An 18,536-nucleotide genomic window follows, 5' to 3' on the forward strand; every position below is an offset into this window, starting at 1 on the left:
AGGCCTGATATCTACGGTGTCCTTTCTTCCATTTTAATTTCTTTGCCCAAGGTGTGATCTTTTTTCGAATTTTACTCAAAACAATATTTAAATATTAAAATATTTAAGTTTGAAATTGTTTTTTGGACCTTATTAATATGTATTTTGGGTGAGAATTGGATATACTGCTGTAATTATGAATTGAGGATTATATATAAGTATCAATTTTTTCTTCCATTAAGGGCAGCTTTTTTGGCAAGGGCGTAAAGTTATTGAAGGTATAAAAATTACTCAAAACTTCTCTCTCTTGCTCATGGCCTTGTAAAAATAGTGAAAATTCTCGCCACAGCGCAACAGGCCATGCGACGGTAGAATTATTTAATCATTCTACTTGACTTATAGTTAGAAAAATTGATGGCAAATATAGCATTACACAGAAACAAACTTCATGTTAGGTTCACAACACGTACACGCACATTCCGACATATACTAGTTCGTTAGAAGTTCCGCAGAGGAATATGGACGAGGTGCATGTGCGGTTCAGTAGTAGTCACAGCCTTGATCCCTGCTATAGATATAACGGCGTCGAACCGAAACTGCTATTGCAGTTTTCACTAGCTCTGGGGCTTTACCCATTAAGTTATTCTCTTAACCTATTTTTTTGGAATTTAATCGTTTTTCTATGTAAATTAGCTATTTGCGAAGGTTTTTAACAGTTGGCTGATGCGAAGATTTGTTTAGGAAAGAGAAAATGCTGTCTTTGCGGGGAATCGAACCCACATCCTCTCTTGCCGGGAGAGCGCTCTAGACTTATAAAGGCAACGAATATCTTTCCTTGGAGCTCGTGTGCACTGAATGGGACCGAACATAGACGGTCGGACCTAATTCAATTTAACGTCAGGCTAACGCGACTATAAGGATATTCTAGGAAAAATTGAGATATTCGTTGCCTTTGTAAGTCTAGGGTGCTCTCCCGGGAAGAGAGGATGTGGGTTCGATTCCCCCCGCAAGGGCAGTAGAATTTTCTCTCTTTCCTAAGTATATCTTCGCATCTTCCGTAGCGGATAGTGACATCATCCTCGAAAAAGTAGTTTTTCTTGATAAATGGTTGGCGGGAAACGGGTTGAAAAGACCTCTAACTCACGTAATTGAAAAACCACGTCATTATGGTTTTCCGAAAACAATATCCATACGTCCGGAACCCTTTTTGTGAAAGAAATCCATTTCTGCGACTAAGGCTTCTTTTTTAATTTATGTACTAAATTTACTGCGTTATAAACTTAAACGGTCGCAGAGTTCCTTAAAATCGCACACTGGGCAGAGTTTGAGAACTCCTCCTGCTTTAACAGATATATGTTTTTCAGTTTCGTAGTATGAATAACGGCTAGTTAACGATACATAATTTATGTTGTTTCGTATTTTAAATTACTCCACGCGTCACGTGGTAAAAAGCAATTGTTTTTTTCTCATGGTACGATCTTGCTTATCATTACAAGCTCACTTCCATAGCAATTTCGACGAGTTCTCCTCAGACGCTAAATTTTCAAAATTTTTCAGGTAATAATCATCTATTTTTCTGTTTACTTAGAATTTCTGTTTACTTTTCTTCATCCTTTTATTTATTTATGATCATGCCCCATGTTTCTCATAGCGCACTTATAACAGTAATTTCAATATTTACCTATTCAAAAAGACTCATGTCACGTCGTCCGTTTCGCGATCCGAACGGGAACTAGCGTCAGCCACTGGCGTATTTACAGGGTTGGGTGGGGGCTTAGCGGGTTGTATTCCAGAGCGGTAAGTTTGGAGGATCGGCAAAGTTAAGGAAATTAGTAGCCGAGAAAATTACAGTAGAGTCGCTGTAATTCGAGTCCCGAAATTCCGAATAATCGGAGGTGCTGGAATTTTTCAAAATTCCTTTTTGAAATCTCTGTTTTTCGCCAAGCACAAGTTTTGTTTAATTTTGTCCCGTTTTTCTCAAGAATGTAAACAATTTTAGTTGGAAGTAGGTCTTGATCCCCAGACCCCCTTTACAGTAAAATTGATAGTGCAGAAAAACTAAAATATCGCCTCCCCCCCATCAACCAGTCTATGGGTAGTGGCAGTTGTGTAATGAATTAAACCGTTAAATGAAGAGCAAGATATAAGTAGGAGTAAGACCCCCCCTCCTAGAAATAGGGTGGCAAGATGTGGTACCTGAGAAAAAAGCCGGGACAAATCCCGGAATTCGATATTATAAACTGGGACAAAACAGGCAATTCATTCATAAAACCGGGACATTTTATAAATCCTCTTTTGGGGGACATCACGGTATAAAATCGTAAATTTATAATGTATTACGAAAATATTTCATGCTTGCTGCTTCTACACAAAAGTGCCAAAATTAGTAAAACATCAGGAGAGAAGCAACGGATGCCGGACATCCCGTATATACAGGGAATTGAAGGGCGTACACCATGAGGGGAGAATTATTTTATTGCATTAAAAACTTTTAATTTGTTGGACAGACAGAAACCCTTCTTTTCACGATTATTTCTCTAATTTCAAGATATTTCACGAATCCATGGTAATTTTGTGTAAAATTTTTTCAGACTTTTACTTTCATTCAAAATGTTAACGCCCTCTGTTGGCTTCACACAGAAGAAAAGTGAAATAAAGTAATTGAATGTACGTACTGTAGACAGACACTTCGATCCCCAAGTCAGGGCTGTTTATAAGTTGTAACTGGCAATATGTTTGCCATAATTTTCAAAGGTTTTATCTAATATAAATATTATGTGCATAGTGGTTAATATACATTTACAGTTGTCGACTGAATCGTAATGTTCGATTAAACGGGGAAAAGTTGATATTCTATAAGCGGGAAACCTTAACGTTGCCTTTATGGGAGAAATTTTTATCCCAGAGGATTTTATTCGTTTATCCATTACGTAATTAAGCTGGACCGACTGTATTTGCAAATAATGCTGTTTAATTCCATCTTAGAGTGTGTAAAGAAAAACCAGGACAAATAGAGAGAGAGAGAGAGAATTTCGGGACTCCTCTTAAAAAATTCGGGACTTAATTTTTTGGGACTGAATAATAGCGAAAAACCGAGACGTCTGGCCAACCTTACCCAGAAAGACGTTCCCTATCACTTCTGATAATCCGAGGTTTCAGTAATCCTGTGTGGTCTCGGTCCCTTTCATCTCGAATTATCGAGACTCTACTGTATGGAATGGGAGAAGGGTAGCAATTTTTTTTTTTTGCTCACGGGCGGTAAAACCACAAGTCTGCCTCTGCTAGAGAGAGAATGGACCAGTGAGTGACCAAACCAGATATCTAGAGCAGTGGTTCTCAAAGTGTGTGTGTGTGTGTAGTGTCTTCTAGACGGGGGCATTACCAACCTTTTGCCAAGGGCGTCGCGGTGAACTTTAGTGTGCCTATTCAATACCTTGAAGCGGTTCTTTGTTAGACCGGGCGAAGTGATTTTTCTGAGTCGCCGCTTCCCCCCCCCCCCCGGCTAGAAATGCCTTTTGCGTATTAACTATCGAAATTTTCAATCAGATCTCATTTTCAGGAGACCTCCCGGGCTGTGCCCGTGCGTTAAGACGGCATTGGTTTGGCAAGGCAGCCACGGGTCACAAAAGTTTCAGAACCACAGGGATAAACGATCAATATTCGAAGTGAAGCTGCTGAATTATCTCTTAAAACCGCTTACCTATGAACGTAAAAGACGACAGAATAGAGTCGTCCTTGTCACGTGACGAATCCAAGTCCATTGCCGTTCTTGAAAGACTACGCGTTAATTGCAATGGGCGTTTAGAATGGTGCGCATGGCCAGGGCCGCAACTAGGGATGGACAGTGGGGTAGGGGGGGAAAGGGAGTGTCTGGTATCCACTGGGTGCTGAGTTCCTTTTTCTTCGTTCAGAATTACGGGAGGAGGGCGACTGAGTAAAGTACTATGGCCATATATCTAGAGGTACTAATTGCTCAGCCTAAAGACATCCGTAGTAATGTACTAAAAGTCTCTCTAGTGATTGTGGTATAAGTATAAACGAATAGTATTTGCTATTACTCATCTAATGGCTTTTCATTGAAATTGCAGCAGCATCCTCTAGAAGTCGAGTGAGAGGAGGAAAAAAAAAACGGAGAAAGGGGAGAGAGAGAGCGAGACAGTAAAAGATGGATCTTCTGCCCAAGAAAGTAACGAAGCCCGTTTTCCCGATCCGAAAGATCCACGACCTGCTGGAGCGCATCAACCCGGACGGGACCGTCAAGGTAGAGGCTTCCATCTACATCACGGCCGTCATGGAATACATCGCAGCAGAGATATTGGAGACCGCCGGCAACTTCGCTCGGACCAGGACAGGCGATCCAGGTGCCAAGATCACCATGGACGACATCATGTTTGCCATAGAAAAGGACCAAGAACTAGCTCATCTGAAGAAGTATAGGAAGTAGAGCCTCTTCTTCCCCCCCCCCCCACTCCACACTTTTCCAGGTCCAGTCCTGTCACGCTGCTGCTGCAGATTACGCGAGCGCACGCGCGCAATTTCGTGCATGTGAAGCTGATCAATAAAAAAAATTTGATATTTTCCTGCTTTTTTTTATTATTGAAAAATATCTTTATTGGATTCCATGATCAGAGAATTCGAATTGCACTTGTATAAAAAACTCCAGTGATTTCCGATCGGTACATTGAGAAAATACATCTTTATAAATGAAATATACAAATTCATAATTTACATTGATTCTATAAATGTGGAGGGTTGATCTAAAAAGAAGGTTGAAGCACCTGAAATCTTGTGGATGTGGAAAAATAGTTACTTAACGACAGGGGCGTAGCCAGAAATTTCGTTCGGGGGGGGGGACCACTTTCATTTCGGGGGGGGGGGGGGGACCAAAGTGACAGAACAATAGATTTGGCCATCTTTTTCCCTTTTTTTGGTCATTTTCTCACATTTCGGGGGGGGGGGACTTGGGGGTCTGGTCCCCCCCCCCTGGCTACGCCCTTGCTTAACGAAGCATATTCACTTGGGGAGGGGCATGACTGAAAATACTGACGAATTGTCAAATAGCGGGAATCGAAATTTTTTCTAGGATTACAGTGCTATCTACTGCAAAAATTTGCAACTAATTTCGAAATTATTATCTGACTGAAAATTTACCATTTACCCCTCTGATGATTTTTGTCGCACCACGGTCATTTTCAACACACGAGGGCTAATTAGACCGCTACCTACAATTTATTGCCGATTCCGAACGGCAGGCTTGTTTTTTTATACTCGTCGAGAGGTTTGTGCGCTAACCCCTCGATGTGAGAGGACTCCCTGCGGCAGCAATTTTTTCTGCGGTCATGTCACCGTTTTTGATGTACCCCTGTGTCAGGAAAGTTTTCTGACAAGGACGAACCGCGTACCGAACTCACGACACCTCTGAACATCCCTTGGTACTTTAGGCGAGTATCTTATCGACCTGGGCTACCGCGTCCCATTTTTCCCTCTCTCACCCGTTTTTTTAAAATTAATTTTTCAAATTGGACAGCCCATTAGTTTTGGGACACCCGGTGTACAGCTGCCCTAACCTTCTTTTTGAACCAATTTACGTGCTTCTAAATGTGAGGTTGATTAACACAATGATTATATACCAATACATTTCTCAACTGATTGCAAGAGAAAAACAACAGGTCCTTGATCATGATGAATACAGTTTTCGTTATGGCACAGTGATTCAATGGTGATTGATGATCCTGTTCATCTCGATCAGTCATCTTCGATGTGTGTTGCTCGCAAGAAGCACCAAACAAGGAAAGTGGTCCCACGGTGTCGTCCTCAAAAACTGTATTTGATCAGGTGTTTGAATGATAGATAGATAGACCTTTTGAAGACTTCCCCCTTGGGACCCTTTCCTTGTAAGAGCCAATGGTCATGTCCGATTTCATACTCGCGATTGACTCTTCAATTGAGCACCAGAATCCCGTTGCATTCGAGGATTACTTTGCGATGATTTGTGTTTGAGCGAAGGATTGGTCCTATGGGGTGATCTTCTGATGACCGGCAGGCACAGGCGGTGCTCGCTACTCGAAAGAAAAAAAAAAATAAACGACGACGTCCATCCTGATCTATCTAGATGGTCGGAAATGTTGCTTTTATGGCTTCTAGAGTTTCGAGGTCGTAATGTCTCTCCTTACGTTTGGAGAAACCGATGCAGGGGCTGCTCTTGGGCAGTTAGACTCGTGCGGCCACACGGGGCGCCTCTATAGGAGGGGCACCAAATTCGAGTTGAAAGAACGAAAAAAAGCTTTGTTCACCCAAGAAAACGTGGTCGGGGGGTCACCAAAAATAGGTCCCACACGGGTAGAAATTTTTTTCTCGAGCCTTCCCTGAATCCTAACACCAATTCGAAGGTGTTCAGTTGTGTATATTAGTGATTTTCACACCGGTTTTCTTAACTTACTCCTGTTCAAAGGTCCATTCCTTGTCGAAGTGGTGGCGGCAGCAGTTTGAGGCAAAATGCTTTGTCCGCTGGCGCAGGACGCCGCCTTGTTGGACGGATACTGGCGGATTTTGCTGGTCGCGGTGACATTAGTAGTCGTCGTCTTTTTCATCGGTGGCTGGTGGTTTGTGTTGTTGAAGTTGCGTGCCCCGTTCGATTTGGCGTTGGTTGTGGCGGTGGTATCGAGAGTCGGTCTCGCGACATTCTTGCTACCACCACTACCCCTAATGCTACCGTTTGGAGTCCGTATGAAACCATTCTTTGGCGAATCCAACTTGACACTATTCGTCTTGGCGTCCGAACCATTGGATTTCTTGAATTTATCGTTCAAAAGTTTCTTGTGGAGGGTGTGCGTCACTTTGACGTTGTTGTTAACGACGTTGTGTATGTCCGATACGGAGCCGTTTGGTGTCGATCTACCGGAGGATGAGTTTCGGATCTGCTGCCTCGGAGATCCTTTCGGTACCCTCGGGATGGACGTCTTCGGGATGGTGACTTTACTTTTGGTTTCCGTGCTCACGGTCACTTTGTGGAGCGAGTGACCACCGTTCAGGGTTTTGAGAGGTCCGTTTTTGAAAGTCCTATTGTCCGAACTTTGCTTTCCTGGTGGGGTTGATTTAGTTTGGGCTTGTGGCGGTGACTGAGATGAACTTCCAGCTATCCTGGAAGTAGAAGGAGGATCATTCTTTGCGTTTCTGGAACCTCTCCCGGCCATAGGGTCCTTGTTCTCTTGCGATTCGTCCTTCGGTTCGGACGTTTCTCCGCAGTCGACGGAAGGTACGTCGTGACAAGAGTTCTCTTCTGACAGTTTTGGATACGTTGGTTCGCTACTGACCGGTGAAGTCGGACTTATGGCTGTTGACAATGAAACTATCCTACGAGCAAGTCTAGCTTGTCGAGACCTAAAGGATGCATTCCTGGACCTACTAATCTCCGTGGTTGATCCCCGGGAGACTTCAGTCACTGTTTCAGGGTTCGCATGAGGTGAGTTCTGTCTGATGTCTGAATTTATTGGAAGGTTGGTTATCTCCGGTTTTACACGGATATTCGTTTCTGGATTACCGTGCGATTTCATCGCGTCATTGCTTCGGTCGAATTCATCGCACTGAGGGGATATCGTACTGCCATCGTCCTCCGAAAGTGCTGAGCATTCCGATAGCTTACGATCGCTCCTTGAAATCGGATCATCTATCGATCCCGAGAGCACCTGCGATTCTTTGACACCGATTTCGATCGATTTACCGGGCGACGATCGGCTGATGTTTTCCGCTTCAAGTCTCCGCTCCCTAAGTTTCATCCGACGTTGTGTCCGTCGAGCCGGTTCAGATCGGTCGAAATGACCGACTTTCGACTCGTCGTTGAGTTGAATCCACTCGGTTTTGTGAGTTCCGTTCGCGAGTGTTTCAGTTGGTTTTTCAATTTTGTGTGTCATGTATCTATCTCCGTTCAGCTCCGTGGATTCTAGACCATTGACGTTTGTTTGTATTTCAGAAGCGATATGATCATCTTTTCTAGGATCCACCAACTGTTGAATCTCGCGGATGAACTTTTCTGATCCGAAAGACTTTATCGAGTCATTCTTTGACGTCTCTTCATCCGTTTTGGACGACTTCTGTCGGACATTCTCCATTGTGGTTGAATCAGTGACATCTTCAGACGAGCCAGAAGAGATATTAGGTTCTTGATTGCAATGCTCGGTGACGTCGCTGCACTTGGACTCGACCCTGGCCGCCCGACTGTCGTTCCTTCGTCGACGCCTTTCGGAGAGGAGTTTCTCTTGCAGCATGATCTCTTTCTTTTGCTCTTCTTCGTTTCTAGAGTACCATTCATATATCTTGGCCCTGAGTTTGTTGTTACCGTTGTTCTCCTCGCGCTGGACATTGGACTCCGTACCCGCAGGCGGTTGTGTTGGCGGTGGCGAAGGCGGCCTCTCTCTTTCGTGGAGATCACCATTCAGGAGATACTCGTGGCGTTTCTTTCGTCCCGATCTCCGTATGCCTTCGTCAGAGAACGGTGCCACCTCCCCGTTGTTTTCTCTACCCTGAGATTCGAAAGTGGATCTTAGAAATTCGACGCGATTCGAGTCCGTGGATTGTTCTTTGTTGTTGGGATTGGAGGCCGTCGAGAAAGACAGGGCGGGATCACTGTGGCGCTTGAATTTCTCGCAAACCTCGCTGTCGATTAATTTTCTGGTAGTCGTGTTGCGGTTCTCATCCGCGTTCAAGTATCTCTTACTCCTTCTATGCACTTCACCCTGTCTTATTTCCGGGTACCCACCGTGTATATCTCCGAGAATCTTGTCCATGATGGCGTCGTAGTCTCCGTTGAGACTATTGGAACGGATATCACCAACTGAAAGAAAGATATAATTTGAAATGCATCAAAACCCAGCCAAAAAAAAAAAAAAAAAAAAATCCTGAATAAGTATTTTAAGTATTTGAGAATTTAGAAACATAATCAACTTATTAAATTATACAATTTGGTAATATTGGTGAGATAAAAAAAAACGTATAGGATAATTCTCTTTCTTCTGTTTCAAAAATGGTGGCACCAAATGAAAATAGGGTAATCCTGTCCTGGAAGTAGGTGTGGATCCAGAAATATATCTTAAATTGGGGCAACTAATGGTGCACTAATGTTCACTGCATCCCGTACCTCGCGAGACAACCATTTCGCTTGTATTTTTCGGCTCTTAGAGAAAGCAATCTCCTACTTTCCTCCGCTTCCTTGGATACGCACCTTCCTGTAAAGGAACTTACTGGAACCTATAATTGCGACCCCCAGAGATGAGTTGACATTCGCGTAATATTCAAAACCCGTTTGGTGAAGGATTAATTGACACCCCTGTGTTCGGCCACATTTCGAGACGAAAACTATTGCTTGAAGACTTGATGCCGTCGCGAAATACTCAAGAAACCTAAGAAACCTTGAATCTTCATTCGTATATCGGGGGTGTCATAGATGAGACTATAAATATTCAAGAAACCCAACTCGATCGGTAGTAAATTGCTGTAAGATAATATGACCGGAGCTGTTGTATGGTAAAGTGGTAGTAGCAAAAGTTTCAAGAACAGAGAAGAGAATCTTCTGAACATTAAACCAATCACCAGTGTCAGAGGCACGGACATGAAGAAAGTATTGGTAGGAGCAGAAAGTTGCCTCTTGTGTCGTCGCATAATAATATACGGGACCCAAGAGTACGCAGGAGTAGTAATAGGAAGAATTAGATTACGTTGCATTGTATATCCATTAATTACTGTGGGCACAGACTCTGCCCTCCCCCCACCTCGCAAAATTTAGTGGAGTAGCCCGAGCCTCCAGGTTCCAGCCTGACAAGGTGGGGTGAAGGTTTTTCTCGTAGCGGACGGACAGACATAGAGACTAGTCATGAAATGTCTATAAATCGGTATGTGAAAGAAATACTCACGCTCTGCGCTTCTCCTCTTCAAAGCCATCTGTTCTTCTCTTTGCTTTCTCCTGGCTTCTGCTATCCTCTGCTGCTGGTGCAATTTCTCGTTTTCCTTTACGAATACGAAAACAGGCTATTAAAATCTAGAAAAGAAATACGTATATCGAGGACAGAAATCCAGAATTAAATTGCAGAGATGAAATTCGCATCCGGACTCACTTTCAGTGACGCCATGAAGCGTCGGCAAAAGTTGTGAAAGACCCTGAAACAGTCCTCGAGCTTGAATGAATCTATCTCTTCGCATAAGAAATCAGCCAATTTTTCTTGGACTTTGCCGAGTTCGTCGATTTCATGCTGTAATTCTTTAACTTTGTCTTCAGCAAACTTAAAAAAAGAAGAGAAAGGGGTATTTTATATATAATGTAAGTTTACGTCGAATCTCACCAACTTTTCTTCCAGGGATTTAACTAGTGGAGCCTGGTTGTGTTACGATGCAAAAAATCGACCCTGTTAAATTTCCTGGTCAAATCCATGTGTGTTTGTTATTAATGAATGACTTTGTACGACCTGGTATTCGAAATTTTTGTTTATCTTGCTTAGAGTTGAAGATAGCAAAAAAAGTTCCTAAATCTTCCACCAGGTGCCGTTCTAACCTTTTTTATCATTTGGCGCGAGCTCGTATTGCTATACCACTACGCTACTTCAATGATTCTATCTGCAATATTTTAAGAGTAATTTAAGGTTACGTGTAATTTCCAATGTTCTTTATTTTTCTCAAACATTCATACTATTTTGCTCCCGGGCATCCCAAAATGATTCTTAGAGGGGGAAAATGGTTGTAAGAGGTTGCGCATATGTCACTGTATACGAGAAGTTCAAGAGGGCATACCTTTTGAGTGAATGAAGATAGAGCGATGGGAAAAAGTTTCTAGGTATACTAAATCCGACAAGCCCTTCACGACAACAACTGAAACGCCCCCAGAGGAAATTTCTTGAACTTTTTAATCTTGTATTGACAAATAAGCAGATTTTTAACAAAATTACAGGCCTAAATTTCTGCAAGTCTATTTAATTAGATGATAAAACCTTCTAACGGTAAAATCCCTCTCAACGGCAAGGCCACCCGCAGAGCTACCTTGCGTAATGCAATATAATATTAGATTAAATATAATTTTTTTCGTTATAAAACTGATAGTTGCAAATTTAATCAAATAATCAAATTAGCATTTTTTGACTGCAAACAGTAGCTTATTTACGCGGGGCTCAGCGGGCTATAACCCAGGATGGCAAGTTCTCAGGGGGTGACAAATTTGAGCAATTATTGGCCAAAAAAATTAGTAGAATGGGAGAAAGGCGGCAAAATTTGTATATCCTTCAAAAAATCCACCTCTGCCCAGACAGCTAGGGACTAGGTCAGTGAGTAACAAGAAAAGTGACCTAGATAGTTTCTAAACACATGAGTGAGCAAAAGAGTGACTAAAAGCGTGAGCAAGCACATGAATGATCAAAAGGAATGACCTACAGAGCGAGAGACCAGGTCAGTGAGTGACCTAGAGCATGTGCAAGCTCGTGAATGACCAAAAGTGTGATCTAGAGTGTGTGCAAGCATGTGAATGACCAAAAGAATCACCTAGAGCAAGTGTAAAGGTACACATGATCGAAGGAGTGACCCAGCAAGGAACCATGTCAGTGAGCAATCAAGAGAGTAACCTAGAGCGTGTGCAAGCATGTGAGTGACCAAAACAATGTGCAAAATGTGAATCACTAAAAGAGTGACTTAAAGAATGAGTGAGCATGGGAGTGACTAAAAGAGTGATTCAGTGTACTTGCAGGAGTTGGGGTGCGGATGCTATAGTACAGGGTAGCGCATTCGGGGAAAGAGTAGTCAAGAAAATTAGACTAAAATGGGAGAAGGGCGGCAAAATTCATGTAGCGCGCTGGCGGAAAAAACCATAAATGCACCTCTGACTGTAAACCATATAAAATCTTCGATTTTTACGTTCAATTTTACACAGGTAAAACGATTACAACTGAATTTAAGCTGGTAGTTTTTCACGTGTAACAATAACTCTGGAATGTGCAGTGGAATTTCATTTCCTTTGAACTCACACATTCTTAACCTCTCACCCGTACAAGGGCGATGGATATACAATTGGAAGTGAAATTTCGGTATGATTCGACGTAACGGCGATCGATAGCACGAAAGCTGATCGTGACGATTTGACAACTTACCAGCAAGAAGCTCTGCATCTGCTCTTGTATCTCCGCTTGTCCAGCTGCGATCAGTCCGGAAACCCTACTGACTCGTTGTGACAAAGATGCCATGTCGGACTTGAGGGTCTCGATAGATATCCTGTGAATGACGAGAAAAAAAATAAATTATAATCGACTTCCCATTATGGATCAATCGGATCAATATTGAGACGAAATTATTACTCACTTGGATGCTTCTTCGAGGTTCTGCATTTCATCCAAGAACCCGAGTAGATGAGGTCGTTTCGTGTTGACTTGCTGTAACGGTACAAAATGTATCAGGGGTTCAAAAGCACAAAGGTTAAAAAACATATATATATATATATATATATACACACACACTTAACATTGCACTTATCCATATAAAACATTGCATTTATATCTATCATTCCCCCTTGTGCTTTAGACCCCTCACATATGCTACTGTAAATATAATAAATCCGATTATTATGCATAATCGCCGACCATTACCGTAAGTTTGATAAATTTCACTGAATTTATCATTTTTACCGGCTATTATGCATAATACCCAAGCGTCGTTGGTAAATTTGATAAATACTAGAAAAATTATCACTTTTACCGGCGAGAATGCGTAACACCCAAGTGTTGTTGGTAAACATCATAAATCGTACTGAATTCATGACATCCGTTATTTTGTATTGATAAATATGATAAATTGGTCCCGTTGCAGTGATGATATTTATCATTTAGATGACGCATTTACGAGAAAGAGTCTGAACTTGACATAATGAACTCTGATTTGATGAATTTTTCCGAAATAACTCCTACTTAACGAATTCTAAAAGCGGACCTCGATGTAACGAGCTCCTAGTAAACAAATTTTATATGATCGCACCCCAATATAACGAACTTACATTGAACAAATTCTTCAATTTAACGAATTTTTAATCAAGAAATCACGATTTTAATCATTAAATTCATTAAACGTGAGTTCGCTATATTGGGGTTCGACTATATTTACGAAACATTTGAAAATATTTATCAAACATAAATATCATTTGGGAATTTTTCTTCTCAGCCACCTCGTTGGAGATTTTGCTCGTTGTGGCCTTGTACAGTATTTGTATTTTTTCATATTTATCAAATTCACCACTTACACTAGGATATTATGTATAATCACCGGAAAAAGAGATAATTTTTTTAGCATTTATCAAAGTTACTTATGACACTTGGGTATTATGCACAATCGTAGGTAAAAGTGATAAATTTATCAAACTTACCGAGACTATTAGCGATTATTCATGATAACCGGTTGTTATGCATAATAACCGATTTATCCCATTAGCTGAAACATACACATCAGTACATCTCGGAAGGACCAAACGGAAAGAGATGTTCACGGTTTTAATGCTTAATTAAAAATGCGAATTTTCTCACCTCAGCAACGTAATGTATGAGCGTAACACTCGGTTTATTGGCCCGTATGTCTGTGAGTTTCATCAGGGACATCATCTTGAATCCAGCGGCGTTCCCCGCGTAACCACCCTGGAAGAAAAATAACAATGCCCATGAATTGCGCCAATGTTTTCCATAGAAAAAGAGGAACTACGCATTTAATAAGCTAACGTCATTTAATGCTATGTACGATCTTACCGAATTCAAGAAATTCCCGGCAACAACGACCATGTAAAGTACTTCGTGAAGTTTCTTGCACTCGTGTATTTCTAGTTTGGGATGAAACAAAAACAGGTAAGTAATATGAAGCAAAAATACGGATAGGAATCTGAGAACTAATGCACAAAACTTAGAATGAGTCAAATGTAACCCTTCAAATCATTCAATGTGGCATAGCTCAGGGCTGCCCTTACCAGATGAGGGGGCTGGTGCGAAAGTTATAGCGGGGCTAGAGACGTCAATTTCGGGACCCCTTTGCCCTGATTTTTATATATTGGGTAGGAAAGGGGAAATCGGCATCCAAAAAATTTATAAATTATTAATACTATACAGGAACGCTGAAGAATGTTCATACAAAAGAAAGACACAAATTTTAATATAAATTAACAAAAAAAAAAAAAAAAAAAATTAGCGAAAATTTCGAACGGAAAGACAATTTTTAATTCATGAAAGAAACAATTTCAAAACCAATTGAAATTAAGACCTTTTGAAAGAAATTGCCTGAAAACTAATGCAAATTCAGAATCCATGAATTGAAAATAAGAAAAATAATTGACAGAGATAGTTCCAGGCCCCGTGAAAATTCGGAATAAATGAAAGAAACAATTCAATAATTGATAAAAAAAATTCAGAATAAATGAAAGAAATAATTTCAGAAATGATGAAAATTCAGAATTCCAGAATTGGTAGAAATTAAAAATTTATAGAATTATTCTGGAATTATTTTTTTCCAGATGGAAATGCAGATTTCTAGAGTTAATGAGAATTCAGAATTCCAGAACGGATAAAAATTCAGAATTTTTAAAAAAAAAATTTCCGGAATATTAATAAAAAAAAATTCCGGAATTAATGAAAATGCAAATTTTCCGAATTAATGAAAATTCAGTATTCTAGGATGGATGGAAATTCAGAATTTATGTAATAGATTACCGTAACTGCGGTGCCTCCTCAAAACGTGGTTGTGCGAAGCACCCCTAAGAGTGGTTCTGGTTATTTAAATAAAAAATTAAAACATAATAAAAGCAAAATTGCGGCGTATTTATTCCCCACGGTCAAAGCGAGCAGCATAAAATACAAACCAAGTGAGCACCGTTTTCCTTGCGAGCAACAGTCCAGGTTGAAACAGATACCTAAATATACCAGTGGTTGGTGAAATTAATCATAACTGCATGGCTACCTCATCTACACGTACGTTACGTATCCTGCTACTACTACTACTAAACTACACATGCACCTCGTCCATATTCCTCTGCGGAACCTCTAACGAATCGGTACATGCGGGAATGTGTGTGTGAACGTGTAGTGAAACCTGACGTGAAGTTTTTTTTCTGTGTAATGCTTGTTATGTGTCGTGCTGCCATCTGCCACCAGTTTTTATAACTGTGAGTGAAGTGTAATGATTCAATAATTTATCGTTGCAGGCGTGTTGCTCTCTGTGGCGAGACTTTTTAATGGGGAGATCGGCTCGCATTTGCGCCTCGAAGTTGGGAACCACAGGAAACCAACTTCAGCCGACCACCACTGCGGTGACGGTGGGGTTCGAACCCGGATCCCCGCGATGCGAGTCCGTCATTATGACCACTCGACCACCACAGCGGCTACGTATTCTGCTGCTGAACAGCAAAATATCTGAAGAAATTGAGGATTTCGTCAAGGAATCATATCTGTCTTAAAGCCCGTTGATTGTGGGAGTGGGGAGAGGGGGTGCTCGACGTTTCTCTCATCCCCAAAATTCCAGGTATTATAAAATACGATCAACTGCATATGGTTTACCTTGAGCAGCGTTCTTGACTGTAGCGATGCTTGATTCGAGGAATTCTTGACACGGAGGAAACTCTTCTTTGAGCAGCATACTCTCAACCCTCAATTTGTAACTACAAAATACGAAACATTATCTGAATATCAGATCATATCTAGGTTATGAAGTATAACCTGAACATTATGAACACTTGAAAATTACTTCGATTCTGTAAATTTAAAAAAAAGTGTTCAGGTTCAATAAACGGTATCTAATTTGTAAGATTTTAATAAAAATTTTCATCATATTCACTAGACTTACCTGGGGACGTTCATTAAATGGAGCAGAAATTTCTCGGCATTCCCAAGTTTGTTTTTCTCACCTTCGTAATTTTTCAGCATTTCAACCTGTGTGCAAATCCATAACATGTTTTTTTAGAGGCTATATAATACTTAATGCAGTAATTACATGTTTTAAAAGATTTCTGCAATTATCTTTGGCTTTAAAGCTGATTGATCTCCAATAACTTCCATTTACCACGACAAAATCGGCTGAAAGCCAACAAAGTAAAAATATCAGTCTAAAGTTCGAATTTTTTCGCGAAGTGGCGAATCACCTCGCCTAGAATAGCAACTTCCCAAAGTGACCGATCAATCGTGAAGTCCCTAATGTTCGATCATCCTAAATTGGACCAACAGAAGTCCATAAAAAGCTATATGGAACCAAAAAAAGCTGAAATAAGACCAAATTACGCCAAACAGAAATCAAATCAAACCAAACAAGACCAAAAGATGTCAAACAGAAAAAACAATGCCCAAAACCACGAATGTAAATTCTTTTTCTAGTGAATCATTAACTCGTAAAATTTATCACGTAAACGAGAAATGAAAAATTCTGACATGATTTCCAATTGTCTCCATTTGGAACTACAGAATCGGTTGAAAGCCAAGAGAAGAAAAAAAAAAAAGTAAAAAAATACAACTGTTATGGTCTGAAGTCCGAAATCTTTGCGAGGTGGCCGATCATTTCGCATATTTCCCACACTGGCTAATTCCCGAAATGACTGACCAGTTACTGGCGATTTCACAAAAGGACTAGTGTTGCCGGTCATTCTAAAATAGGACCAACAGAAGTCAAAATATGTAAATAAAAACCCAAATAGACTCAGAGAAGCTAAAATAAGATCAAAAGATGGGAAACAGAAACAAATCAAGCAAAATTAGACCAAAAAATGTCAAACAAACCGCGTCAATATAAACAATATAAGCTCTCATTCTTTGAGTCATTGACTCGTAAAATTTATCACGAAAAATCAGAACATGACAAAAAGAGAACATGAAAAATGTTTTTACATCTCTTTCTCAAAGGGCCATGACCACAATTGGCATCGTAACGTTTTCCGATGGAATCGAAATAAAACGATTAATTAACGTCGTATATAGAGGGCACCACCCTCTAATCTATCCTTCATTTATAAAGACCTTTTGCAAAACTGGAGATATGCATCACTCCTTTTTATGCTTCTGGCAAAACAAATATAATCATCATTAATTATTCAAAATATAGATGACATGGAACTTTGTTTTTCCCTCATTTTTAAAGCCAGGGGGTGATGAAAAATAATGATAAGCATGCTCGAATTAAAGGCCTTTGAGGAATTATCATTCGTATTTCAACGCGTCTAGTATTTAATATTTTAATACATGTAGTAACAAAATTTGTGCTTTTCCATACTTCATCAGGCTCTGGTAGGATCTTCAGGAGTCCTTTTAATCTCTCGGCTCCGAGTTTCTCATGAGCCCCATCTTCAAGGATCCTTACGATTTGTTCGTGCGAACTTTCCATAAGAGAAAAAAAAAAAACAAAGAAAAGTGATATTATCACACTCGTTTCTTATCTTATTAAAACTAAATATGATAAGAAGAAACACGAACGATCAATTTACTAAAGTAAATAAATATCATTGACGATAACAGAGCGAGAAATAGCACTTTCAAGATGTTACGAGAGGTTATCGTTACACAATGACTTCAGTCATATCCAGACTTATACACTGAAATGCTGCAGAATTAGGGATGAGCAGTCAACGGTATATGCGATCTTGTAGCGCAACTAACAGCCAACACGACAAACATTTCTTGAATTAATTGTGAAATACTTTATTTCATTAATTCTGAATTTACATTCATTCTTAAATTTTTCCGTGTATTGATTCAAAAAATTTTTCATTGCATTAATTCTGAAAAATTTCATTAAATTGATTTTGAGATTTTCATTGCACTGATTCAGAAAAATTTCATTGCATTGATTTTGAGATTTTCATTGTACTGATTCTGAAATTTTTTATCGCATTGATTCTTAAATTCTTGATCGCATTGATTCTTAAATTCTTTATTGCATTGATTCTTAAATTCTTTATCGCATTGATTCTTAAATTCTTTATTGCATTGATTCTGAAAATGTTCATTGCATTGATTCTGAAAATGTTCATGGCATTGATTCTGAAAATGTTCATGGCATTGATTCTGAAAATGTTCATTGCATTGATTCTGAAAATTTCCATTGATTCTGAAAATTTCCATTGATTCTGAAAATTTCCATTGATTCTGAAAATTTCCATTCATTCTAAAATTTTTCATTGCACTAATTCTAAAACGTTTCGTTGCATTAATTTCGATTTTCGGTGATTCTGAAATCATTCCTCGCATTAATTCTGATTTTCATTAATTTCGAAAGTATTGCTTACGTTAATTCTGAACTAATTTATTTAATTAATTCTTAAAATTGCTCTTTGCATTAATTCTAAAATTATTGCTCACATTAATTCTAAAATTATTGCTCACATTAATTCTAAAATTATTGCTCACATTAATTCTAAAATTATTGCTCACATTAATTCTAAAATTATTGCTCACATTAATTCTAAAATTATTGCTCACATTAATTCTAAAATTATTGCTCACATTAATTCTAAAATTATTGCTCACATTAATTCTGAAATCATTGCTCACGTTAACTTTGAAAAAATTTCTCACATTAATTCT

General features: G+C 39.7%; 1 protein-coding gene across 2 annotated transcripts in view; it reads right to left on the reverse strand.

Moving 5' to 3' along the window:
- Positions 1-6,238: 6,238 nt before the first annotated feature.
- LOC149064768 (inverted formin-2-like) overlaps positions 6,239-18,536 on the reverse strand; it is a 106,137-nt gene continuing 93,839 nt past the window's right edge. For both annotated transcript variants that reach the window (XM_089255252.1, XM_089255254.1), the window contains 10 exons: positions 17,227-17,329; positions 15,814-15,899; positions 15,528-15,628; positions 13,734-13,804; positions 13,518-13,625; positions 12,307-12,377; positions 12,099-12,219; positions 10,086-10,250; positions 9,885-9,978; positions 6,239-8,809 (listed from right to left, as the gene is read on the reverse strand). In XM_089255252.1, coding sequence (XP_089111378.1) covers positions 6,396-8,809; positions 9,885-9,978; positions 10,086-10,250; positions 12,099-12,219; positions 12,307-12,377; positions 13,518-13,625; positions 13,734-13,804; positions 15,528-15,628; positions 15,814-15,899; positions 17,227-17,329 — 3,334 coding nt within the window. In that variant the 3' untranslated portion in view covers positions 6,239-6,395. The remainder of the gene's footprint in view (positions 8,810-9,884; positions 9,979-10,085; positions 10,251-12,098; positions 12,220-12,306; positions 12,378-13,517; positions 13,626-13,733; positions 13,805-15,527; positions 15,629-15,813; positions 15,900-17,226; positions 17,330-18,536) is intronic.

This window comes from Pholcus phalangioides, unplaced genomic scaffold (assembly GCF_987345545.1).
Source record: "Pholcus phalangioides strain wild (caught in Gottingen) unplaced genomic scaffold, Ppha-v1.0 ptg000042l_1, whole genome shotgun sequence".
NCBI lineage: Eukaryota > Metazoa > Arthropoda > Arachnida > Araneae > Pholcidae > Pholcus > Pholcus phalangioides.